The following is a 26,696-nucleotide window of genomic DNA, read 5'->3' on the forward strand; positions in this document are numbered from 1 at the left end:
GGTATCTCATCTCTAGGGTTCTCAAGAAAATATTAGCCATAAATTCATGATTAACATAAACACATTAATCTGTAGTTTTCTTGCAGGATGGCTCCATTTCCTTGAATGGGCAGGCCCATCGGGAATCTGCGCAGACTGGGAAGATGCCTGTCTGTTTTGTACCACTCGCCATTTGTGTTATATCCAGATATCCATATTTTAATGCCCTCAAGGATTGTCTCTCTTGGTAAGACTTGCTATCCTATGTGTTTCTCCTGGAAATAACTGTGTAGGTTTTAATACATGAATTTGTGTGATGTGGTCAGAATAGCTGCATAATGCTAAAACTGGCTTTAGTTTTAAGTTGTGATAGTGTGAGATTTGTGGGAGAGGAAAAGAAATGTAATGTGATTGTTACCCAGACAGTAAGGGCAAGTTCTAAATATCATAGAAATTATTTATGATGTTGTCTTTGTTTAAGGCTTTTGATAAGTCTAGAAAATACTAATTTGCAGGGAACAGATTTCTCAGAGATTTTTTTTTTTTTTTTTTTTTTTTGGAAGAGGGTTAACTGTAATTTTGCCAGCTGGTGAAAATAACTTTGAAAGCACAAAAACCTATTTATAATGCACCAAATAAATGTCGTAAGCACATGAATATATGTATTAATAAGCAGTTAATGACACTTTATTCTTTAACTAAATAATCCAAGTCCCTTGAGGGAGTACAGTGGTTACCTGGCTGTCGTAGAACTAGGAGAGAAAATCGTAGGACAGAGTACTTCACTGGTTAGAAACAGTCAGAATCTCCACAGTGTAGATGAGTTAAAAGGTAAGTGAACATAGTTCTGTCTTGTTGTTTAGTACTTTATCTTATTCTGAGCTTGTGTGTTGCTTTGTTGTTAAAACCTATGTGCTTCTATTCTGAGGTGGATTAAAAACTCCTTGCATCAGGGAGCCTGTCTCTCTATATTGGATGTTACTGGGTAATCTTCACTTGCAGACTTGTAGTCCAAAAGTAGAAGAGGGTTTTTTTCGCTGAATTCCAGTCAAGCCTTCTAGAGTCAAATCTGAAGTCAGGTGTTTTCCTTTTGCAGGTATTTGCTTCTTATACGTAAATTGAAAGATGTTAGGGTTTTGGGGTGGAGCTTGAAGCTTCCAGTTTGTTCTGCTGGTGGTCAGTGTGCTGAGCAGATGAGCAAGCAAGGGTGTGCATCCTGGCTGCTAGCAGAGGTGCATCACTAGCCCCTAACCTGACTCTATGCCAGGATGAGACCTGAACACTCGTTTCCCCACCCCAGGCATCTCTTCATCCCAATGCTGTGGGCTTAGATCTGGTTGGAGCACTGGCTGGCTTTCCCTGGTTTAGATGAAGAGAGCCCTGGAGGAAAAAAGCAGTGCCTTCCTCGGGCATTTCAGATGTTGCCTCCAAAAGAGCTGTGATATCAGAAATGAGTCACTCTGGCAGCCCTTAAGTATGAGCAAAACCACCGCTGACACTGTTGGTGCTACCGCTGCTCTGTCATTTTCAAAGCATCAGTAAAGGGGTTTAATGTGGACAAGGGACTTGATGGAGCATGATGGAAGCTAGGTATTCACAGGGTAGTGCGACATCAATTAGTAAAATAAAAAGGAAATGTTTGTTTCCCTTTCTCCTTTCCTGCCCAGGTCACTTTTTCCATTCCTTACATTTAAGTCAGTAACATCAGCTGTTGGTACTGCATGAGCTGATTCATTACTGCCTTTTCATAGTCTCAAATCTCAAGTAAACGCTAATCTGCATATGTATCCCTTAACGGCATTATTTATACCTGAGCTGTGGTGCTTTCCTGTTTTTATAATAGGAATCATGCTGCTTTTATACTGTGAACTCCACCTGTATGAGGGCTGATTGCACATTACTATTTCCGACCCAGTGGAACGCTTTAGATTCAGCTTTACAGTTACAGTGTTCATCAGGGGTTTATGTAGTATATTAATAAATGAGGAATCTCTTCTCTGAAGGGAGACACTTCTGAGCTGGGAGAAGCATTCAGTCTGTGAATGGAGTTTTAAATAGGCCACTAAGGGAGAAGCAGGAAAATGTTGAGAAAAAACACAGAAAATTCCAGAAGTTACAAAACCGTTTGTAGGTCCCATATTTGTTTAGAGCAGACAGGAATCAGGTGGAGTTAACTCCAGAGATGCAAACTTCTGCCTCTGGATGGGTATTTTAAATGTTATAATTAAACATTTCTGCCTTGATCATATATAGTGGGGTTTTGCACCTATTTAAAGCATTAATGTCCAAGCTAACTACTATGGAGGGCTTTTCCCTTTAAGCTGAGCCTGTACTTGTTTCTAACGGGAGTTCAGATTTACCAGTAACCTACCATCTAAGCTTTAAGTGGTTTGTAAATATATGAATAATTATAGGGGAGTTGTCAACAGGACAGCAGCCTTCCACAGTAGTGCTGAGTGTTGTCCGGGTCATTTAACAGGAGAATTTGTCATACAGTTGCACAGCTCTTCCCTCTCCTTTTTGCTGCTGCATCCGGATGTAAGATGCAGGTGTGTGAAAGGTTGGACTAGATGGTCCCTGAGGTCCCTTCCAACCTGTGATTCTGTGTGTAACTGGCAGGAGAGGGGGAATGCAAGTGACAAAGCTGCATTTGGTGCTGGCGTTTCCCACTCTACTGGAAACTCAACTGGTTAAGTTTCTGTGATATTTTCCTCTGTATTATTTTTTTTTAATCTCATGATCACCACATATTTTCCTTGATATTATTTGATAAATAATTTCAGAATGTCTGCCCTTCCATTTGCACTTTTTTTCTTTTAAAGAAAAAGTATTTTATTGTGCCAGAGTATACAGGAGTGGGAGGAAAGGAAGGGGTAGAGAGGTATTGTTTATCCTTATTTTGGTTGTGTTACAGAAATTTTTCCGTATGGCATGAAACAGCTGCTGGGATGTGTGGCTTTTCTGAATAGAATATAAGCAGTTACAGTAAAGACCTCAACAATATATTGTCAGTTGCTGTACAGCTGAGGATATTTCAACTTTTTGTAACATTACAAAAAACTGACATTGTTTTTCTGTAAACCAGAAAGGTAGTTATTTTCGATTTGGATGCCTTAGCTGTAATCAGGTGGCCAGTGGGTTAAATATCTAATTAAATGTTTTTGTTGACCAAGTGTACTCAAGTAGTAGTGCCTCCTATACTTAACAAATAATGTGTTCAACAGTGCACTTGTATCCTTGGTATGCTTCCGTGGTGTTTTGCAAGATGCTTCAACTGATTAATCATTTTGCAAGTCTGGGGGTTTGAAAGCACTTGCTGGTGGACCTCAAGCCACCTCTTCCTGGTGTGTAGCCCTTTCCTCGTAAGAACTAGTGAAAAAATACTATTTGTTATTGCTAAAAAAGGCCTGATGTTGAAGTAGTGTCTAAAGGGGTTCTGCTTCCATTCAGGACCTTTTTGCAGCAAACGATTTAATTTCCCTCTAGAATTCTGCTGTGCAGAATTACTTTCTCCAGGACCTGCAGTGCACAGGATTCCTTATAGGTGGGGTGGTACTTGTTTTCATTCAGAAGAGTTCTCAAAAGTATGTTACAGAGCTCAGAGGGTCATGATCGATGGGGTGGAATCTGGTTGGAGGCCTGTAACTAGCGGTGTTCCTTCCCCAGGGGTCTGTGCTGGGTCCAATCCTGTTCAATATATTAATCAGTGACCTGGACAAAGAGACAGAGTGTAACCTCAGCAAGTTCGCTGATGATCCCAAGCTGGGAGGAGTGGCTGGTACACCAGAAGGCTGTGCTGCCATCCAGCGAGACCTGGACAGGCTGGAGAGCTGGGCCGAGGGGAACCCAATGAAATTCAACAACAGCAAGTGCAAGGTCCTTCCCCTGGGGAAGAACAACCCCAGGCACCAGCACAGGCTGGGGGCTGAACTACTAGAAAGCGACTCTTTTGAGAAGGACCTGGGAGTGCTGGTGGGCAGCAAGCTGACCCTGAGCCAGCACTGTGCCCTCGTGGCCAAGAAGGCCAATGATATCCTGGGGTGCATTAAAAGGAGTGTGGCCAGCAGATTGAGAGAGGTTATCCTTCCCCTCTACTCCGCCCTAGTGAGGCCACATCTGGAGTTCTGTGTCCAGTTTTGGGCCCCCCAGTTTGAGAAGGACAGGGAACTGCTGGAGCAACTCCAGTGGAGAGCTACAAGATGATCAGGGGCCTGGAGCATCTCCTTTATGAGGAAAGGCTGAGATACCTGGGTTTGTTCAGCCTGGAGGAAAGAAAACTGAGGGGGGATCTTATCAATGCTTATAAATATCTAAAGGGTGGGCGGCAGGACAATGGGACTGGACTCAGTGGTTCAGGAAGTTCCACCTGAAGATGAGGAAAAACTTCTTTCCTGTGCGGGTGCCAGAGCAGTGGCACAGGCTGCCCAGAGAGGCTGTGGAGTCCCTTCCCTGCAGACATTCAAACCCTGCCTGGATGCGTTCCAGTGCTCCCTGCTCTGGGTGTGCCTGCTCAAGCAGGGGGGGTTGGATGTGATGATCTCCAGAGGTCCCTTAACCTTCTGTGATTCTGTTATTGTCATAAACATTCTCAGATAAACCTGAGTTTCTAAACTGTTTCAAATGACAGTGTATAGTAGAAATCGCAAGGGAAAACTGAGACCAAGCTGTGATACAAAGGCAACGTCAAACTATAAACCCATGTAGGTGCTTTGAACTGGAAAGGGAACTTGCAAACTTTCATCATAGTAACCAAGGTCTTCATATTCTGTATAATTAATTTTAAACTAATTCACATATTACTAGTGTACAGTGCTTCCAAATCCAGAACAACTTGCATGGAGTGTGTCTGCCTCTCTCCAAAGCAAGCACATGTACATCTAGACTGTTTTGCAACACTGTGGCTGTTGGATTATTCTACATCATTATTTGAAAAAGTTCAATTTTCAGTTGAGAGGCTTTGGCACTTTGCACAGGTAGTTTTACCTCAATCTGTTACACTGCATGAGAAAGCAAATATTCCTGGCAGTATTCTCCTTCTGGATGAACTCCTGTCTTGGATAGATGAATAGGCTCCATTCAAACAGTAAATCTTCCAACCTCTGTATTGGTCCTTTCAGCTGCCTTGAGAAAAGGTGGAAGTGTGCAAATAGCTCACAGCACTGAGGCAGTACAAAGGACCTATTCTTAGATGTTCCGGCTTTCTGAAACATCTGTCTGTTGACAGTTAATAGAGGTAGTGGAAGGTTGATAAACTCCTTAGCTCTCTGCTTTAATGTTTCAGAGATTACCTCAGTTATTTCAGCAGTTGTTTGCAGTGCAGAGCTGTCAGCTGCTATTATGTTGCATTAATAGGCACAGTGTACTGATTAGGGAGCTCTTACCATCCTTTCTGTACATCTGCATCCTCTGGTATATGTGATGCAGTAGTATGTTATGCATGGAAGTAATAAAACCTGCTTCTGGAGCAGCAGCATCATTAAAATTAAATCGAACCACTAAAATATCTAATAAATTAGAAGTTAATTAGCTGGAATAATAGCTTCATTGCTCCTAATTTTTTTTCAGTTCTAGGTTATCAGCACAAATGTGGGTTTTTTCTGTTTACATGTTACTATTTATAAGTAATTTTCTGTAATTTAATTTCAGCTTACTAGTACAACTGCGACCTTTCAAGGATTTAGATATTGAGGAGCACATAAAAGAATTTGCAGCAAAACTATTTTTAATACCCAGCCCGCCACCAGGACCGCTTCACTTGGTAATTACTGATGCTGAATTTCATAATTACTTTAACATTATGTCTTATAAAGCACTAAGATGTTGTTTTCTATGAATTGGGGGAAATTCTTCCCTGTCAGGTCAGAAATTTTACTTGCTGATATAAAACTGATGTCAATACCTGTGCTTTGAAAATAAGACTTTGCATTGTGGCTGGAAAGCTGTCCAGCAGAGAAGGCCCTGGGGGTGCTGGCTGACAGCTGACTGAACATGAGCCAGCAGTGTGCCCAGGTGGCCAAGAAGGCCAACAGCATCATAGCTTGTATGAGGAATAGTGTGGCCAGCAGGAGCAGGGCAATGATCGTGTCCCTGTGCTTGGCACAGGTGAGGCCCCACCTCAAATCATGTGTTCATTTTTGGGCCCCTCAGTCTAAGGAGGACACTGTGGTCCAGAGAAGGGCGATGAAGCTGGTGAAGGGTCTGGAGAGCAGGTCTTATGAGGAGAGGTTGAGGGAGCTGGGGTTGTTTAATGTGGAGAAGAGGAGGCTGGGGGGAGACCTTGTCGCTCTCTACAACTACCTGAAAGGAGGTTGTAGTGAGGTGGGGGTTGGTCTCTTCTCCCAAGTTACTAGCAATAGGACGAGAGGAAATGGCCTCAAGCTGCATCAGGGGAGGTTTAGATTGGATATTAGGAAAAATGTCTTTACTGAAAGGGTTGTCAAACACTGGAACAGGCTCCCTGTTCCCTGTTTAAATACCTCCCTGGAGGTATTTAAAAGACATGTAGACATGGCACTTCAGGGTGTGGTTTAGGAGGCATGGTGTTGTTGCGTTGACGGTTGGATTTGATGATCCTAGAGGTCTTTTCCAACCTTAATGATTCTATGATTATTATTACATGAAAAAGTGGTGTCACCAGGGTGCAGGCTCAAGCACTAGCGTACCCATTGGACACGCTGTTTAATTTTTAGTATTTTTCTGGGAAGGATTTGGCTCATGCCAACTATTTACTGTCTGAGATGATGCTTGGGTAGGTCTGCATAATCTAGCTTTTGGTTTCTAGGGGGGGCAGCCCACATAATGTCTACTAGAAGTGGTTGGAAGCTTCATTCTGTGACTGCACAATAAGATGGAAGCTTACCTTTCACCTGAACAGTATGCCATTGCCTTAAATACACATTTATAAACACTAGTAAATCATCTACCACTCAACCAAAATGTGGGAATTGCCTATCTTGTGTCTGGTATCAAGACATGCCGCCTGATGCGGATACTCATGGCTGTCATCTTGACTCTGTGTTGGGTGGATGTGCAGTGGTGTGACTGAGCAGTAGTGCAGTTCCTGTGAGAGGAAAGAGGCCAAAGAACTAAGTTGCTGGAACAACATGTACAGCTCTGGAGTTGTTCTTTTCTTGGGTCTGAATGACTCTGAGGAAGCAAAAGTGTGTGGTGGATTAAATGTTCTGGTGAGTGGTTTAAATGTTCTGGATTGACTGCTGCCTGGATAAGACCTAGCTGAGAAGAGAAACTCGCATAAACGTTTGTATTCAGTGTATTAGCTGAGATGTGTGGGCTGTATTTTCTTTTTTTATAACCCTTCCCAAATCAAGGTACATGTTAGCTGAGACAGTGATTTCAGCACACTCTCTTTTGTCTTCTGAAATGGCTTCTGGAGAAGCAGTGCTTCAGCCATGGACTTCTCCTTAGCTGCTTTCCTTGACCCTGGGATGAGGGGTTAGGAGTGGAGAAAAAAATAGCATAGCTGGGAAATCGTCTAAATGATCGGCTGAACCAGCTGCTAAGTGCTGAAATATGGAGCATGTGCAGGATCTGGCCCCCAGAGATTTGAGTTGGAGTATTTGAAACACTGAAAGAGCTATTTTGTTTTGGCTTGTTTTATCTTCTTAACATAAGAACCTATACTCAGTTCTTTTGTTCGTATTTTTTCTATTTCCTGTATGAATTTTATCAATACTTTTGATTTTCCCATTGTATCTACAAATATAAATTCCATTATTTTATTATGCTTATAACAAAGCAAGTTTAATTCTGTTAAAAGAATAAATATATTTTTAAAGTTTTATTGGCTAAACGATCTACAAGAATGAAAGGAGACAAAGTCCATGTTAATCTTTCAAGCTAGCTATTATGTCTTTTAGTATTTCCCTATCTTTCTATTTCAGTTTTCTGCAGTATGCAAATATCTGTCTTCTTGCTCTCAATTAATGTTAATATTTTGTAGTTGGAACTAAAATCCCAAATTAAATGGGTTGTGGGAAAATTTTCGTTAAGAAGTAAATGGAAAACATCTGTTATTACAGGTATTTAATATGAAACCACTTCAAATAATAATTCCTTCACGAGAGGATCCGGATAGTCCAGTTATTGACTTGGATCTTCATCTTCCATTGCTGTGTTTCAAGCCAGAACAGGTGCTGCAGGTAAAACTAACTGATACTTTAAAACGTATTAGAGACTAACAGTACCGGTAATTTGTGGTTTAAAAAAAATCAAAATGCTTAGTTACCCAAAAAACGTTATGAACCCAGGGATTCAGAATAGTGTTAGTTCTACATATTAGAGATACAGCACAATAAAATATACTCATTAAGATATTTTGTTATTTATAGACCAGGTTAGATTAAATCATATTGAATTTCTTTCTCCTGTGGTTTAACAATAGGTGCTAAATTTCTTAGAGTATATTTTAAAATATAAATACCCAAGGCTATTGACAGATTTTATTTTGAATTCTCGTTACATGCGTTTCTACAAGACTCATAAAAACCTTCTCCTTGTGTAAGAAAGGGACCTGTAGGATGGATTGGTAGCAGCTGACACTCATATAAATAAAGTGTAAATGGTGTAGAAAGACAATAAAACACAAAAAAGCTATTTGGAAATATTTTTTTCAGTGCTTCATAGAATCGTACAATAACTTTGGTTTAGAGCATCCTTTGTAGGTTTCCTGATCCAACTCCCTGCTCAAAGGCTACTTGTCAAGTTAAAATAGGTTGTCAAGGTCATCAGTATTATTGGTGCCACTTCCTATAAAAAGAGCAGTTTGGAGGCCTCATTTCAGGTACACATGTAAACCTCCTCAGTCCTGAAAGTAGGCAATAGTGGCTTATTTTTTTGGATATGCCCATTCTTTCACCCATGTGGGCTTCGTCCATCTATCTACCTACCTATAGATAGATGGGTCTCTTTCTATCAGTGGAAAAGGGTGGACATCTCCTGATAGCTTCCGGAATTGCTCTTTGAAAGCGTTGCTCTCCAGTGGTGCTATAAGGAATATGACTAGCTTAGGGCCTTGAATAGGTGTTTGGCTGAGATGTCTAAAATGTAGATAGTCTTTGTGCTCATCATCAAAGAGGTTTGCATATATTCTTCATCTGGGCACTTTTTACCGGCATTTTACGGTCTAATACTGGGAAAGGCGATGGGTCTTCTCAGTAATTACAGATAAATCCTAGCCTCGCTGACATTGGTGGCAAAACTCTCATTGACTTTCAGCATCAATTAAATTTTCTCTCCTTTTCTGTTTTCCTCTCTTCTTCATTTTCTAAGAGTCCTTAAGTGGACATTATTGCAATTTATAAATATGTAAATACGCCTGAGTTTCCTGAGCAGATGAAATATCTGTGCATATCTAATATGTTCTAGATATAACTCTTTGTAAACATTTAGCATTTTGGTTTTTTCCAGATTATGACCTGTATTTTGACTGAGCGGAGAATAGTTTTCTTCTCTTCTGACTGGGCTCTGTTGACACTCGTTGCTGAATGTTTTATGTTGTACCTTCATCCTCTTCAGTGGCAACACACTTTTGTGCCTATTCTGTCTCGTCAAATGCTGGATTTTGTAATGGCCCCAACATCTTTTCTTATGGGATGTCATATTGATCATTTTGAAGAAGTTAGCACGGTACGTTTTAGGCAATTACCACTCTTGCTGTTCCCTTTCAGTGCATTTGTCCCCTTACTTCTTCCAGATGCATCTAGAAACTTGCTTTTGTTATTTAGGTGTGTGATAAGCGAAGAAATTAAAAGTAATGGAACCATACTGATGTGACCGCTGGCTTATTGGAAAAAGCCTTATTGTTGTATCCCTTACCTTTCTTTTCTTTGCAGCATAATATAATGATTTTTTTGAGTTGAATTTTCATTTGGGGAAAAATTCTGCTTACATGTCATTTGTATAGTATAAATAGTTTCCCTTCAGATCAGTAAGGTTATTCTTTGCTCAGAGCTGTGTGGGATGAATTAGGTGCCTTTTCCAGGCATCTGGGTTAAGATTTGAGCGTGCACTTGAAAATACTCTAATGATGCTGCTGTTCCCCATAGTGGAGTTAAGTGTTTAATAAAATAATAAAGAAAAAAGCAATGTAGAGAATATAATCTCACAATTTTTCTGAAGTTTTTTTTTGTCTTCTTTTTTCAGAACCTGATTTAACTAAGCCTCTTTCAGTGTGTAACATTAATCTTGGTTGCCCAAAAAGATTTAAGAAAACCTCAGCTTCATAGTGGTGGGCTAGCGTGAATATCTTGAGGGTGTCACATAGGGTTTTCTGTGAGTGTTCAAAACCAAACACGGAAAAATTGTGTAAATTTATACTAGATGAATCCATCTAATTATAAGCCAAAGTGAAACTGTTCCATCTAGGCAAGTCCAAAATGAACAAAGAATTAAGTTAATATGAAGCAGATAAGTATTTATTTTAGTTAGTGGCACTATCAGAAGTAAGTACACATCAGAGAACATGGTTTTCTTTGATATAATTTGAAAGATTTTATGTTTGCTTCTATATACACTGTGTTGCAGTCTGGTCTTTAAGGTTATTAGAACTGCAAACTGAGAGATCAACATGGGCTTCACCTACATGTGACTTTTTATTCATTAGAATGTGTTTCTGTGTTTGAGACTAACGTATAAACCCTCCCTCTCCATGTCAGGAGTAAATGCTGAATGGAGAAAGCTTTCTGGGAGCTTCTTTGTACACACATATATGGTTTTGTACATACCTTCGTAATGTATACCTTTTCAAGGATGGGCTTAGAGATCCAGTATTAATTTAATACAGCATGAAACGCATATTAGGTTACCAAATTATGTACTGAGACTAATATCTATTAATTTAATGACCTTTTATTCTTGAAAGTAATTGTTTAGTTATCCATATAATCTTCTAGTTGGGGAAAAAAGTTAATCATTTTCTGATTTACCTTCTTGCTGAAATAATTAGTTTTTGAGGAGTACATACAGGAGAAGTATATTTACAGTCATTATATTTTCTTTTGTTAAAAGGAAACTGAAGACTTAATTCTAATTAATATAGATAATGGAGATATTACACATTCAAAAATGGCTGAAGAAGAACCTGAAATTCCAGATGTTCCAGCACAAGCAGCAGAAGCTTTCATAAAAAGGTGAAAAAATGTTGAAGTTGTGTTTATCTTAGGGCTTAAATCATGCTTTACCCTCTCTAAGTTTTTTATTTTGTGTTATTCATTATTATGCTATTCATATAAACCCACTGTGTTTGATAAAGGCAAATTGAACATTGTAATAACTAAGTAACTTTAAGCAGTTGAAATCATAACCATGTGATTTTGCAATGCCTGGAACGCTTGTTTCTTTTTTTATTACTGATTCTGATTATTCTCTGAACTGTACTGTTCTTTACTCAGAGGAATGAGTGCACCGTGATTTACATGTACTAGTAGGACTTCCAGGAATCCTGTTAGCTTGTCAACACTTGCAAATCAATCTTGCACTTTCTCTAGCTGTAAGATGTGTGAGGCCTAAATGACTTTTTCTTTAAAAGGTATGAACAAAATCCTTGGTGTTACGGTGTAACTTGATAGTTTTCTCCTCTGTGTAGAGTGGAGAGTCTTCAGCTGCATTACGATTTAGAGCTCTGCCATCTCCGAGCCAGCACAGATCTTAGTGAACTCCAAATGCGTAGAAGGGGTTGGCAACAGAAGCTGAATACGGAAGTTCAGCAAATGACTTTGCAGTTAATTGTTAATATCTTCAGGTGAGTGGTTACAGTATTTTTTTTTTATTATAAGAGCATATGGTACTGGTTAAGGCACTTCAACTGTCACTGATAATATTCTTTATTTTGTCTTACTTTATGGATATTTTTTAAGTTTTATGACAGAATGTGAGAAGGAGGTCCTGCTAGCTGCTGGAATACCAATAATTAATGTATTTGGGCACATATACATCTTATATAAAACTGTTCTACTTTTTAACCTGTAAGTCTCTTGTATGAAGGTTACAGGAAGAGAAGTGCAGTCCTCACATTTCATAATTAAGAAAAGCTTAAGGCCCAGTAGGGATATTAATTTGATTAATTTGCAACTGGAAACAGTCACTCCTGTTAGAGGAAAATGAATTTGAACTGGGACGGGGTAGAAGAGCTGAAAGCAGGATCGGCAGTTCAGACCGCTTGCGTGTGTTTTGGCTAACTGCAAATTCTGAGAAGGGATGAGAAGTGTGGAGATTGCAACCAGAAGAGAATGAAGGAGGGAGACGAGCTGTTTGAGCTCAAGGACTGGGTGGTACAAGAACTTCTGGGTATTTGGTGTGGTTCGGGAGTGAGATTTTAATAAAGATGTGGAGTAGGTTTAGTGGTTCTTTCATGTCCCAGCCCCAAATAAAGTCCAACTATGCTAATTTTCCTTGTTCCTTAACCTAATCTAATGTGTTGATACCCACAGTTGCTTTATCTGGGTACTGGTTGTAAATCCTGCTATTATTTGCTTGTGTTTGGGGAGAGAATGGAAGTGTAGTAGGTGATTGTTACAAAAAAAGTGCAGCAAATGGATGGCTGGTTTGCATATGCTTCATTTCTTTTTACATAGCTGCTAACATACTTGACCATGAAAATGCAACTGCCTACCTGGTGTTTCTAAAGAATCTGATTATATTGACAGATGTCTGCAAATAGCTGTGCAGATAACTATCCCCAGCTATTTCTGGTTGCCTCTTGCTGGAGATGATGCTCCCCTTTGGATCAGCTACTGAATTGCTCACATGAATGCACCCTAACACCTTCAGTGAGAAGGTGCTGGTTTAACTTATATAGGCCAAATACCAGGTCTCTGTTAACCTGCTCACCTGCATTGGATCAGCTTGGGGAGTGTTCATACAAGTGCCGGGGCCCTCCAGGGGGACAATAGCTGCTGGGTATGGAAGACAGAACAGACTTTGCAGCGAGCGCAGATGGATAAGGAAAATGAAATGCATTTACAACCTGATGTGCTACCACTGTGGGATTTGGTGGATTGCAGTGTTTGGCAACAATATGTTCCAGATAAAGATGAGGGGAAATGCATTTTGCTGCTAACAGCTTGAACTCTAACGCACTAAACGCTTGGCTATAAAAAATGAACAGATGCTTTGCTCTCTAAGAGATAATATGTTTTGCAAAGGGGTTGATTCTTTTCTTGCTTTCTTTCTCCTTTCCTTCAAACTTTCTTTCTTTGTTCTTTTTTTCAGCCTTTTTTCTTCTATCTTCTAATGCTGTATCTACCAGTGTCCAGGAGTGAAGGAAAGTAAATCTCTGATGCAATTGTGCTGCCAGTTGCTACTGTCTTCAGTGAAGCACTGTAGAACTTTCGTGTGCGTGGAGGTTCCATTTTTAAAGCAAACAATGCTAAATGATGTATAATTATATAGAACTATGTACTTTTATTAACCATCTTTTTTCTGAAGCCATATGGCTTGATAAACTGGTAATGGGATTTTATCACTCATTAATGAAAGGCAAGTGATGTATAGGCCTTCTGTCACATCTCCATAGGTATGAGATTCCCCTTTTGGGCTTACATTCAAATTTTAGCTCACCAAATTATTTTCTTTGTTCACGTTTTAATGGGAATTTCTTATTCCGCAATACCCAGCATAAGCAGATAAAATAAGATGTAATAATAAAAGGAGCCCTGATTTTAGCCACTTGTATGTATCTAGCTTAAATAACTGTCTTTTCTTACTCACAGACTTCAGAGAACAGCTTTTTTCCTGAAAAACTCCCACTTTCTGCTCCTGAAACAACTTGTTCTGGCTCACCTTTAGGGCACAGAAGTTGTTACTGATGTCTGGTTTTTCCAGGGATAGTATAGGGCTTCTGCTGCCTGCTGTCACCATGCATATACTAAAATATGCATCAGTTCTTTATCTCACTTTCTCTTTTATTTCAGTAGTTCTGTCTCTTTAGTTTAACACAATTTCCAGTTATCGCTGGCTTTATGTGCAGAGTTTGAGAGTGCAGCAAAAAATTACGTAAACTACATTTCACGTGCATGTTACACATGCAAGGTAATGGGACAACATGAGGTCAGATCACATCTTTCAAAGTGCCTATGTGGATAGTTACACTTGTCTTTTTAGTGCTCCAGATGGGTTGTATGTGATTCAGGAACTGTCTGTGTAACTGTAATTCCAGGATTGGAGCCTAAGTCATGACTTAAATATACAGGTTCTCCTTTATGGCTTACTAAAATTGATCCCACAGACTCTAAGTGAATTTGCTGATTTGAAATGGTAGAGGCAGCAGATAGCCTGTCCTACTTATAAGAGTTTGCCTTTTTTTTCTATGATTCAGTAACTCAGACTTGCTCATTAAAACTGAGTTTGCCTTCTGATGCTGCAGCCTATTTTGAGTTTACCATTGGGCTGCTGCTACTGCAAAAGGGCAGCTTGCTTACAATTCTCCAAGCATATTTATCTATTTATTTATTTTCGTCTCCAGGGAGGTAAAAGACCATCTAAATTATGAACACAGAGTGTTTAACAGTGAAGAATTTCTGAAAACAAGGGCAATCGGAGACCAGCCATTTTACAAAAAGGTAAATTCAGTGTTAAATATGTTGTGAATTTTCTGTTATTAATCTGTATTTTAGGATTAATGCCAAAAATTAATAGAATGGTCACAGTTTGGTCTGTGTGGTGGTTTTGAACCACCAATTTTCACAGAATGCTTTACCAAATTTATTTTATTTACTGTAAACAGATAAAATAGTAGACAGCATTTTGGAGAGCAAGGTACTATGTAATTCCAGAGCAAATTAAATGTGATTCCTCAGGGGTGAGATTAACCCATGGCAGATGGTCAGTAAAACTACATCTAAACTGTATTTTAAGCATAGGCACCTGTCCAAACTGTTTGGACCAAAGCCCATACGTAGACATGAGTTTTCAGCAAGCCTGTGAGCACAGCAGAAGGGAGCTCAAATGTCACAAATGGAAGTACCTGCTTTGTCTACAGCCTGAGCAACAGGGCATGGAGCTGACAATGGAGTTGACAGGCCATGCGCCTGTTCCCCACAACACATCACAGGGAACGCATGCTGTTGACTGTGAGCACATGCGTGGCACTGGTGTCCTTAAAGCCTGCAGTGTGACAGGGCGTATGGGACTGAGGTTTGATTTAGCTGACATGTGCTTTGCCAGGTACTATAACCATAGCTTACTTCTGTCACAGAATCACAGAATGTTAGGAGTGGGAAGGGACCTCTGGAGATCATCCCGTCCCACCCCCTGCTTGAGCAGGCGCACCCAGAGCAGGGGGCACAGGACAGCGTCCAGGCGGGGTTTGGATGTCTGCAGGGAAGGGGCTCCACAGCCTCTCTGGGCAGCCGGTGCCACTGCTCTGGCACCCTCACGGGAAAGAGGTTTTTTCTCATATTCAGGTGGAACTTCCTGTGTTCCACCTTGTGCCCGTTGCCCCTTGTGCTGTCATTGGGCACTATTGAAAAGAGCCTAGTCCCATTGTCCTGACACCCACCCTTCAGATATTTATAAGCATTGATGAGATCCCCCCTCAGTCTTCTCTTCTCCAGGCTGAACAAACCCAGGTCTCTCAGCCTTTCCTCATATGGGAGATGCTCCAGCCCCCTGATCATCTTTGTAGCTCTCTGCTGGACTTGCTCCAGCAGTTCCCTGCCCTTCTTAAACTGAGGGGTGCAGAACTCGACACAGTACTCTAGTACTCAAAATCCCCACTTAGTTTTTCTTAGCCCTTCTGCTAACTCAGCTTATAAGATACTTATTTGAATTTGAAACCGTGTAAGGTTGTAGAGTTCTTCTGTACGAGCCCTTTTTGCATCTGCCCTGATCAGCTTGATCCTTCTGTTAGCGAAAGCTTGATCTGCTGAAGCTCCAGTATGACTCAATATTCACCCAGCGTATTCAGTGAACCAGGTTTTCGTGAATGATGCAGGTCTGTTTTCCTCTGGTGCATAGACAATACTGGCACATGAGTCTGGCTTTTATGTAATGGCCTGGTATGTCCTAAGGAAATGGGGTGGATTTAATTGCCTCATTAAAAAGAGAGTGTTTTGGTCACCAGGCCGTAGGATTTAGAGCAGTTCTCTATGCCCTTGGTGTAGGACCATCACTGACCACCAGAGGTTGGAGATCCTTTGGGTGAGACGGAAGAAGAAAGGAAGGAGGAACAGGAGGAAAGGAGCAGGGAGAGAAAGAGAGACTGAGAGTATGCGGGTTCCTGCGAGAGTATCTTGCAGCATTAGGGCACTTTGCTCAGAAGTGGGAAGGTTGAGAGTTTCATCCTTGCAGTTGAGACTGTTATTTTACATTAAACTGTTTGCACCTGGTTAAATGAATATTTGGCTTCCAATAATTAAGCTAAACTGTTCTGTATGTGAAAAACAGAATTTACGTGTTTTAAGGGTTTGCGTCTAGCCACATACAGCATTATAGGGAAATTTGGTCTTAAAACAAGCCAAAATCCAGTTACAAGCTCTTGTGATTTTTCTTTTTTAGTGTCATGATTATTAACCAAATATAAAGTTTACCGTAGTTAAATGGGAAAATAATTGTTTGGAAGACTGTTATCCTGAACTGGGAGGGGTCTGGACAGGCTGGATCAATGGGCCCAGGCCAACTGCATGAGGTTTAACAAGGCTCAGTGCTGGGTCCTGCCCTTGGGTCGCAACAACCCCACGCAACTCTACAGGCCTGGGGAAGAGTGGCTCGAAAGTGCCCGGCGGAGAAGGCCCTGGGGGTGCTCGTAGACAGCTGGCTGAAAGTGAGCTAGGAGTGTGCCCAGGTGGCCAAGAAGGCCAACGCCATCCTGGCTTGTGTCAGGAATAGTGTGGCCAGCAGGAGCAGGGCAGTGATTGTGTCCCTGTGCTCAGCACTGGTGAGGCCGCACCTCGAGTGCTGCGCTCAGTTGTGGGCCCCTCAGGACAAGAAGGACACTGAGGTGCTGGAGCGTGTCCAGAGAAGGGCAATGAAGCTGGTGAAGGGTCTGGAGAACAAGTCTTCTGAGGAGCTGCTGAGGGAGCTGGGGTTGTTTAGCCTGGAGAAGAGGAGGCTGAGGGGAGACCTTCTTGTTCTCTACAACTCATTGAAAGGAGGTTGTAGTGAGGTGGGGGTTGGTCTCTTCTCCCAAGTAACTTGTGATAGGATGAGAGGAAATGGCCTCAAGGTACATCAGGGGAGGTTTAGATGGGGTATTAGGACAATTTCTTCAGTGAAAGGGTTCTCAAGCACTGGAAGAGGCTGCTGAGGGAAGTGGTTGAGTGACCATCCCTGGAGGTATTTAAAAGACATGTAGTTATGGTGCTCAGGGACATGGTTTAGTGGTGGATTTGGCAGTCCTAGTTTACAGTTGGACTTGATGATCTTAAAGGTCTTTTCCAACCTAAATAATTCTGCGATTCTTTGGTCAATATTGGTTTTCTGAAGGGATGCAAGACATCTTTCTCAGCTTCTTGCACCCTTGGATGCAATTCATGTAGTAGTTTTTAACAGATACTTTATGCAGTAACTTCTTATTCTAACCTACTGTAACTCAGGTTGTGCTGTTATTTATGCTTCTCAAAAGTAAAATATTGTTGTGTCTTCACTTTTTTTGGTGATGCTATAGCTTGTTTAAATCTGTGGGTGAGAGCAAAGGTTTAGAAAGGAATGTAAGAAAGAGCATCTACCATTTTACATTTGCTTTTAATTATGTTCCATGGGTGCATATGAAAGTTAGAGGTGTCCTTTGCTGCTAGAATTTGGCAGCTGGCTCTCTGGTGTAACCATTTTACACCAGTCAAAAAGATCTCTTCATTAACATCAACAGGCCGCAGCTGATAACACCTTTTTTGCTTCCTGTTTTGTCTCCTGCTTCAAACATATGATAAGAAAAGTTTCTGAACATCCATTTAAAGGAGAGGTCAGTGTGTGAAGGAAATGATGAGTAAAGTATCTCGTTTTACTTAAACAGTAGTGGTCAAACTTGACAGAATATCTGGCAGTTGAAAGATAACAGATAGAGAAAGATAACAGACTGATGAATCCTAAATAGGAAATAATGTTGTTTGGATAAAGCTTGCAACACTAGCAAATGTTCTTAAAAACAAACAAAAAGGAAAAATTAAAAAGAAGCTCTTAATACATCATCAGGAGAGAAATTAATTCGAAATGTTTTGGCCAGGATTTCAAATGAATAGGAATAATTAGAATATTTTCAGTAGCGGTTTGTAATGCTATAAATGAAATAGTGGCAATTTTATGAATTGAAATTTAAAATTAATCTAAAATTTAGAAGTGCAGTTTGACTCACTTACATACCAAGTAACATAGTGGCAGGTTTGCTTTCAAGTAAATCTTAAAATATAATGCAATACAGAGTAGTTATTAGTGTTACCTAGAATTATATAAAGAGAACCCTAAAAACCATTAGAAAGGACCCTTTCAGTTCCTGCAGCTTGTCGTTGCCTGTACATGCAATTGCCGACAAAATACGCCATCTACTGGATAAATACTTAACAGAAATCTTAATGCTTTTGTAGATGCCATTTTACAGGGTACGTTGGAAATGGCCTCAAGCTGCGCCAGGGGAAGTTTAGGTTGGATATTAAGAAAAACTTCTTCACCGAAAGGGTTGTCAAACATTGGAACAGGCTGCCCAGGGAGGTGGTGGAGTCTCCATCCCTGGAGGTATTTAAAAGAAGGGCAGACATGGTGCTTGAGGATATGGTTTAGTGGTGGACTTGGCAGTGATAGGTTAGCGGTTGGACTCGATGACCTTAAGGGTCTTTTCCAACCTTAACGATTCTATGATTCTATGGATTGATAAGAGGCACCTTGAAAAAGAATGACCTATTTGCTGGTGAAATATTACCATTAATTTTGGAGTACCTAGATTACTTATGAACCTTTCTCTTTTGCTTTTTAAAAATATCACAGAAATACATTGGTGTCTGCCCCTTGTGCTGTCATTGGGCACTATTGAAAAGAGTCCAGTCGTGACACCAACCCTTCAGATATTTATAAGCATTGATGAGATCCCCCCTCAGTCTTCTTTTCTCCAGGCTGAACAAACCCAGGTCTCTCAGCCTTTCCTCATAAGGGAGGTGCTCCAGCCCCTGATCATCTTTGTAGCTCTCTGCTGGACTTGCTCAAGCAGTTCCACGTCCTCCTTGAACTGCAGAGCCCAAAACTGGACACAGAACTCTAGATGGGGTCTCCATAGGGCAGACTAGTGCCCTAGTGGAAAGACTTAATTGTCTTTGCATTTTTATGACATAACGTTCATTTAGATTGCCACGAACTTCTTATTCCAAGCCTTAGACAATATTATCAGCACTTAGTTATAGACAGAAAATATACTGTTAAACTTCTGTAGCTAAAACACTGTTTTGCTCAATATTTCTCATTTTGGTTTTTGTTTGGTTGGTTTCATCTTTTGGGGGGCAGTCTGAGGTTACTGCTTGGCATTAAGCAACTCTCATGGAAGTACAGAAGGTGAATGGAATCTAAGTTAGTTTCCTGTTATTGAAGCTTTCAAATATTTTCTGGTTTTGTGATTGCTAAATTGGAAGTTCTCAGCTTTGCATATATAGCAGTAATAAAAATGAGCAAAACATGCTAATAAAAATGTAATTTTTAAATGATCCATGGTTAACTGGTTTGTGTCTCACAGGTTTTAGAGACCTACATGTTTCACTCTTTTCTTAAAGCTCGTCTGAACAGAAAGATGGATGCTTTTGCTCGACTTGAGTTGAGTACCCAGTCTGAAGAGGACAGGTAAAGTTTTCTCATTCCTTACCTGAATTTGAATTTTCCATTGCTATCAGTGATAAAAGTCCATTTGACTATTGGTATGAGATCAGGTCATCTGAATAAGATTATGACTAATGATAGGCCATTTTGTTAAGATTACTGTAAAAGGGTGATATGAATGTGTCCAGCCATGGCTGTTGAAATTGTAACTTGGTACTATAATTGTAATTTAATATTGTTATACAGAAAAAAAATAAATCAAGTAGTGGTTTAGTGTGTATGTGTACTGATAGAACGAGAGGAAATGGCTTCAAGCTACATCAGGGGAGGTTTAGACTGGATATTAGGAAAAATTTCTTTGCCGAAAAAGTGGTTGGGTATTGGAACAGGCTGCCCAGAGAGGTGGTGGCGTCACCATCCCTGGAGGTATTTAAAAGACCTATAGATGAGGCGCTTCAGGGCATAGTTTAGGAAGCATAGTAGTGCTGGGTTGGTGGTTGGACTTGATGATCCTAAAGGTCTTTTCCAACCTTAATGATTCTATGATTCTATAAATTTTAAGACTAGTTATATATTCTTTTTCTTTTTCTCAGATTAAACTTGATGTTTCATACCCCGAGAAGACTGACTATGGAGAAAATGGCTTCTAAACGATTTAATCCACAGTACATGATTAGTAGGCGTATGGTAATCAGTATGCCTAATCTGCAAGATATCAAGCTGCCAGAAGGCCCTACTAGAAATTCCTCGCTTCGAAGAATAGAAACAGGTGTTGGTAAGGGAAGAATGTGTTGAACAAATACAATGTCTTTTCTGTTGTCTTTATGGGTGACGTCACTGAATAATTTTCACAGAAATGGTGTCTGATTCTGGAAAGAAATGGTGAGCTGGGTCATTTTGAGCTGAGGCCTGTCTGTGCTTCTCCTTGCATGCTAAAGCAGTCTGTAGCCTGCTGTAAGTTTTGCTGTATCACAAAAGGCTGATCGGTCACTAGTAGGACTGATACAGTAGAATTCCTTCCTGAGTCAGTATTCAAGTTCAGTCCTCACCCACCTTATGTCCAGTTCTCTACTACCTTTAAACATAGGTTTAGGCTTATCACTGTTTAACAAAGCCAGTCCTATAGAAAGTTCTTGGGTTTGGGGTTTTTTAATCTCTTTTTTTATTTTCTCTGCCCCCCCCCCCCCCCCCCCCATATTATCAGGTTAGGGAATATTGTGGTAGTAAGAATGATGGACACAGAAATACATTTGTGTCCCTAGCACAACTGTAATCTTACTTGACTTACATGTGAAGCATGTGATGTAATTGCTTGTTGCTGTGATGGGGATTTTTTTTGTTGTTTGTAGTATGGCTGGTTGTAAAGATACTCGCCCTTCTACTCACTGCTTACACTAATTTGACGGTTGGACTTGATGATCCTAGGGGTCTTTTCCAACCTGAATGATTCTATGGTTCTATGATTCCATAATCAATGTCCTTTTTTGTTTTGTTTTGTTTTTAGCTGTAAAAATGCCTTCCAAATCAGTTAGTACATTCAAAATCCCAGAAATTCACTTTCCTCTGATGTTCCAGTGTGTTCATTCCTACTATACAGACTTCTTCAACCATCTCAGCAAAGCTATAAATACCTTACCACCTGATAACTCATCATTGCTGGCAAGGTACTTCTACCTCCGGGGGCTTATTAGCTTGATGCAAGGGAAACTACTAAATGCACTTTCTGACTTTCAGAACCTAGACAAAACAGACTTAAGAATTTTCCCTACTGATCTTGTAAGAAAAATAGTAGAAACCATGCCTCCTTCTGAGCGTTCTCAAGCAGACCGCAAACCTGAGCTGAAGAAGCTGATAAGTCGAGTGATGGAAAAACAAAGAGAAGTGATGAAAATAGATGACCATGTAAAAAATTTTGAATTGCCAAAAACACACATGCAACTGGATGATTTTGTGAAGCGAATCCAGGAATCTGGGATTGTCAAAGATATAGGCACTATACATCGGTTATTTGATGCCTTAACAGTGGGTGAGTATAAGATACATTTTCAGCGACCATCTACATTGGTGCAATGACAATTTCAAACCAGTTTTTTTAGTGAACCAAAATAAAATGGTTGTGTCCAGTTTCTCTTTCTAATTATTCTTTAACATCTTCTGGACCTTTGAAAACTCACAATATGTGAATTTTATGGGCAATTGTATTTAATTAGGGTAATTATGGAGAATAGATTTAGTGTATACAAGCATGTCTTGCATCCACAATAAAGACAAGGAATCTACTTGTATTTGGGCACACAATTTACAATTTTTCAGGTTGTGTAGGCGAGGTAGTTTTGTGGTCTGATGGTGTGCGGTTCTGCGTTGGCTTAGATTATGAGTAAAGTGAATACAAGACTGACCTGGTTGCTAATGGAAAATACCTCTGTGGTGTAAAACCACTAGGTAGCATGGCAAGGTGGCAGTCTGTTAAAAATAAACTAACAACGTCCAGAATTCAAGTAGCTACAGTTACATTCCTTTTGGATGGTCATCGTGGTAAAAAGAGAGGTTACATTTATATTTGAGAGAACTTTCTTCTCTCCTGAATGAGATCTGGATCTTGTGATAGATTTCTAAAAACATAGTTTGAGAGTGCTTTTATAAAATACTATTCAGCTCTCTTTCTGTGCCTAGTTACTCTCGTAACTGTTACGTTTTGTGGCCACAAAGGAGTAAACATTGGTCAAAATAGCAAGACTGTAGCAAGGCTTTCTGAAGGCAGAGGTAGCATACATCTTGCAAGAAAAATATGTGTGTTTGAGATTCTGCTACCCACACACTTGAATTCTTAGAATAATTACTTAGAATACCTATTGCTGAAGTCTGTCATTGTTACAACTTTAGCCTTTATCCCAGGCTGGTAAGTGTGTGATATAGTAGCATTTAATAGAATAAAGAACTGGAAAGTCGTAGTGAAAAGTACTCAGTTCAGTAGGGAAGTACAAGTGCTTTCCCATTGGCTGACTGGATTTTTAGCATGAATTTAAAAAAGCAAGACTGGCTCAGTGTTTGCTCTCTCTGTACAATTGGGTGGGAGGGAAGATGCCAGATGCATGGGACCTATGGCCTACGCTAACTGCAGAAGAATCTTTCTACCTCAAGAGAAGAATTTTGTCTCTTAACTGTTTTCCAGGCCCATTCTTTGTAGTTTTTGCACCCATTTGTTACCCATTGTGCTGTTAGGGGCACAATTTGAAAGTTAGTGTCTTTTAAAGCTATCTTTCTGTGTAAATAGTTATCATTGTTTTTCACAGTAAACAAGTTTTAAAAAATTTTTAGGACATCAGAAACAAATCGATCCTGAAACATTCAGAGATTTTTACAACTATTGGAAAGAAACTGAAGCAGAAGCTCAAGAGGTCAATCTGCCACCAACAGTAATAGAGCATCTAGATAAAAATGAATGTGTCTACAAGTTATCTTGCTCCGTTAAAACTAACTACGGCGTAGGAAAAATAGCTCTGACCCAGAAGCGCTTGTTCCTTTTGACTGAAGGAGGACGTCCTGGCTATGTCCAGATTGCAGCTTTCAGGGATATAGAGGTGAGCGTCAAGTAACTTCCTGTTCCCTTGCATGCCTAAGGATATAGGCCATGTTCTGTTCTGCAGAGATCTGTCTCCCAACTTGAAGTTTCAGTAAGGAGTGTAGGAAACACCTCTGAAAGTCAGTAACTTATGAGTGTTTAGATAAAATTCTGGGTCTCTGGATCAAGAATTTTAGGGCTGATGTATTATGGTTTGCTAGGTGCTAGGATGAGATAGAATAAAAATCTACAGGTCATAACCACTAGAGGTACGGAAGGGTGCAAAGCACAGCACGTGGGATATAGAGCTAGAGAAGTTTATTAACATGAGCATTAAGTGTGCTTATTTGGCTGTGGTGTCAGCGAGCCAGCTGGTACCTGCTGTGAGGTGAAGTCGGTATGATGTTGTTTGAAACACACGTTTTCATAAAGCAGTCTTTGCTTAATGGTACGTATGGACAGCTGAAATCATTAGCTGTATTTAAAAACAGAGAAAGTTGCCCTGTAGGATGAGTACTGCACCTTACCTGTGATTGCATGGTGTATCTTCCTTGCTTTCTTTGTTTCCCTTCATTTCCAGGATGTTAAGAGCACGACTGTACCTTTTCTTCTTTTGAGAATACCTACTCTGAGGATTAAAACACTATCTAAAAAAGAAGTCTTTGAAGCTAACCTTAAAACTGAGTGTGATCTCTGGTACCTGATAGTGAAAGAAATGTGGGCTGGAAAGAAAATGGCAGATGATCACAAGGTATAAATACATGATTTTCTAACCAAATAAGTATGAAGTGTGTGCTTTCTGTCTCTGTTCTAAATAATTCATCTATATGAGAATTTCTAGGTTTCAGCAATCAATAGCTAAGTAACAAACTCTTATTTTTGTTGTTACATCTAAATACAATACTTCTGGAATAATAAAAAAAAGATTGCATTAAAAAATATAGGATATTTTTTCTCATCTGTTGGTGTGGAACTTGTAATTTATTCACTAGTTCTGTGAAACAGTTTAAGTTCACAACGTGTGAGAACAGTGATCCTAACTAACTGAAAATTTTCCCTACCTTGCTTCAAAATATAATGCACAGAAAGAGTTTTGCCATGCTGACAACCTGGTGGCTATAGATCCTCTCAATGAATAGAGCAAGATGCATTCTTCTGCCACAGAAACCTTGAGAAAAAGGATCATACAAGCAGGGTTTCCATTTAAACCACAAAATTCTTCATGACTGCTGAATTTAATAGTGAAAATGTAGCTTGGTGGTCCTTCAGAAAGGATTTGAATCATTTTAGCCAAGATGAAGCATAACATGTACTTCCCTCCCATGAAGATCCAGCCTGACGATGGGTATCCATCCTGTGTCCACTGTATGTTTTCCATCAGTGCCATTCATGTGGTTTCATTTGCACATCCTGTATCAAGATTGTGCCAGATCTGAAATACTTGTTTCAGTGTAATGAATTAATGCTGGCTCCTGGCTCCCTGCTCCCTGACCTTGCCTGGGAGTGGAACATGTGGTGTGGGAGCGGGGTTTGACTGCAAGTAGCATGAATTATGCTGCAGGGCAGCAACTGGCTAGTGCTTGTGCTAAGCATGACATGCATTGTGTTTGGTGAATGTGGAGGCTTGTAAGAATAATGGTAAGAATAATGAGCAATAGGTAAACTACAGTAAGGCTTTCGTCTTCAGGATCCTCAGTATATTCAGCAAGCACTGACAAATGTTCTCCTCATGGATGCTGTGGTTGGTGCCCTGCAGTCCCCCAAAACGATATATGCAGCCTCTAAACTGTCTTACTTTGACAGGATGAAAAATGAAGGTCAGTTACATAGCAGTGCTACAAAGCCTGCTCTTGTTGTGTCATCTGTCTCGGTTCTTCCTGTCTATGTTCTGGTTTTCAAACTGATTATCTATAGAAATATTAAAAAGATGTTAGTCTGGTTGCACTTCCACAGAAGGAGTCTATTGAATAGTATTAATAGAAAGCTTAGGCATGGTTTGTTTGGGGTTGTTTGGCTCTTTTTTCCCCTGCTTCTGTGCATCATAACCTTAGCTGGCATGTCTGGCTCCCTGTTGGCTGCTGTGTTTTTCTTTTGCTTGTTTAGGCCGCTTGGGTGTTGCGTGCATGCTTCTGCTACCAGAATTCATACAAATGGTGTTTGGGCACCAAATTCTTCTCTAGTTTTAGACTTTTTATTTATTTAGATAGATATATGTATCTTAAGATACATTATATATTCTATATCTATATACAATTACAATAATTATTATTACAATTTTCTTTATTAATATTATTACATTTAAAATAGTTTAATTAATTATAAATTCTTCTAGTCAGCTAAGGCTAGAGGGAAAGAAAAGTGAGAAATGTGAATAAATGGTGTAGAATTATTATTTCATAAGAATTATAGATCTATTTCAGGCTTAAGTGTGCACTTCATGACCTTTTAAAAATCTACTTTAGTGCCTATGATGGTCCCCAAAACAACTTCAGAGACATTAAAGCACAAGATCAACCCCTCAGCTGGTGAGACATTTCCACAGGCAATAGATGTCTTGCTCTATACACCAGGTAAGGTGATATATTGCTTTCTTTATGTTAGCCCAGCTTTAATTAGCCTATAAAGCATGTTATCTCATAACACCTGGTATTAAGATTGCCTCATTTTGTTCACGTTCTGACATGCTTAGGTTGTGTGCTGAATACTAAACCAGAAAATCATTACAAAAGAACAGTAATATTGAATATTAAGATACTCGAAGGCATAGCTTTCACAGTCTTAATTTGTCTTCTTGTGTGTAAATGCCTTATAATAGACTTAATTATGTGTTAATGTGCCAATTTCCATTTAAGATTTCTGGTTCATTTATTGAGCAGGGTGGATGAATGGTGCTCCACCATTGATCAATATTCATTGTTATTTTTTTATTTTTCAGTAGAGTCATATGTGGGTGTTTGGGCGAACCTCAGTGCGGGGAATAGTGTACTGTCTCTTGAAATCCCAGCCAGACCTATAAGCCCATAACTCTCACTGGATAGTATGTGGTGTAATGTACTATTCATGGCATGTAATTTAAGTCTATCCCTGAAGAAATAACTTCTCGATTTCCTTGTGAGCTTTTGTGTGACACTTGGCACGTTTATATCTGAATAATTCAAAAAACATTGGAGGAAAAAAACAAGTTAAGGACTGTATGCAATGGGCATGAATTTAGGTAGCAAACATGTTAATTCTGGAAATTCCTAACCCATAACTTCATAAGCTTACTAGTCTTCTGATGTAAGTTCATATGTAATTCCTATTATTTGGGCAATTGGAGATGAAAGAGGAAAGTTAGTGGAATTCCAAAGTTAGAGAATTGGGCAGGAGCAACTCTATGTGGGTGGGTGAGTGCGTGGTGGTGGGTTCA

At 39.9% G+C, this 26,696-nt stretch overlaps 1 protein-coding gene across 2 annotated transcripts in view; it reads left to right on the forward strand.

The window, feature by feature from the left end:
- The window catches only part of DENND3 (DENN domain containing 3), a 43,582-nt gene that overhangs the window by 6,768 nt on the left and 10,118 nt on the right, over positions 1-26,696 (forward strand). The window contains exons 4-17 of one of the 2 annotated variants that reach the window (XM_075085915.1): positions 87-226; positions 5,626-5,737; positions 8,019-8,138; positions 9,406-9,624; positions 11,005-11,126; positions 11,582-11,737; positions 14,459-14,555; positions 19,646-19,749; positions 20,319-20,500; positions 21,230-21,751; positions 23,044-23,306; positions 23,868-24,038; positions 24,975-25,104; positions 25,750-25,857. In XM_075085915.1, the coding sequence (XP_074942016.1) occupies positions 87-226; positions 5,626-5,737; positions 8,019-8,138; positions 9,406-9,624; positions 11,005-11,126; positions 11,582-11,737; positions 14,459-14,555; positions 19,646-19,749; positions 20,319-20,500; positions 21,230-21,751; positions 23,044-23,306; positions 23,868-24,038; positions 24,975-25,104; positions 25,750-25,857 (2,446 nt within the window). Of the gene's footprint in view, positions 1-75; positions 227-5,625; positions 5,738-8,018; positions 8,139-9,405; positions 9,625-11,004; positions 11,127-11,581; positions 11,738-14,458; positions 14,556-19,645; positions 19,750-20,318; positions 20,501-21,229; positions 21,752-23,043; positions 23,307-23,867; positions 24,039-24,974; positions 25,105-25,749; positions 25,858-26,696 lie in introns of both variants that reach the window. The other variant, XM_075085916.1, reaches the window with a different exon arrangement.

Source organism: Phalacrocorax aristotelis, chromosome 2 (genome assembly GCF_949628215.1).
Source record: "Phalacrocorax aristotelis chromosome 2, bGulAri2.1, whole genome shotgun sequence".
NCBI classification, from domain to species: domain Eukaryota; kingdom Metazoa; phylum Chordata; class Aves; order Suliformes; family Phalacrocoracidae; genus Phalacrocorax; species Phalacrocorax aristotelis.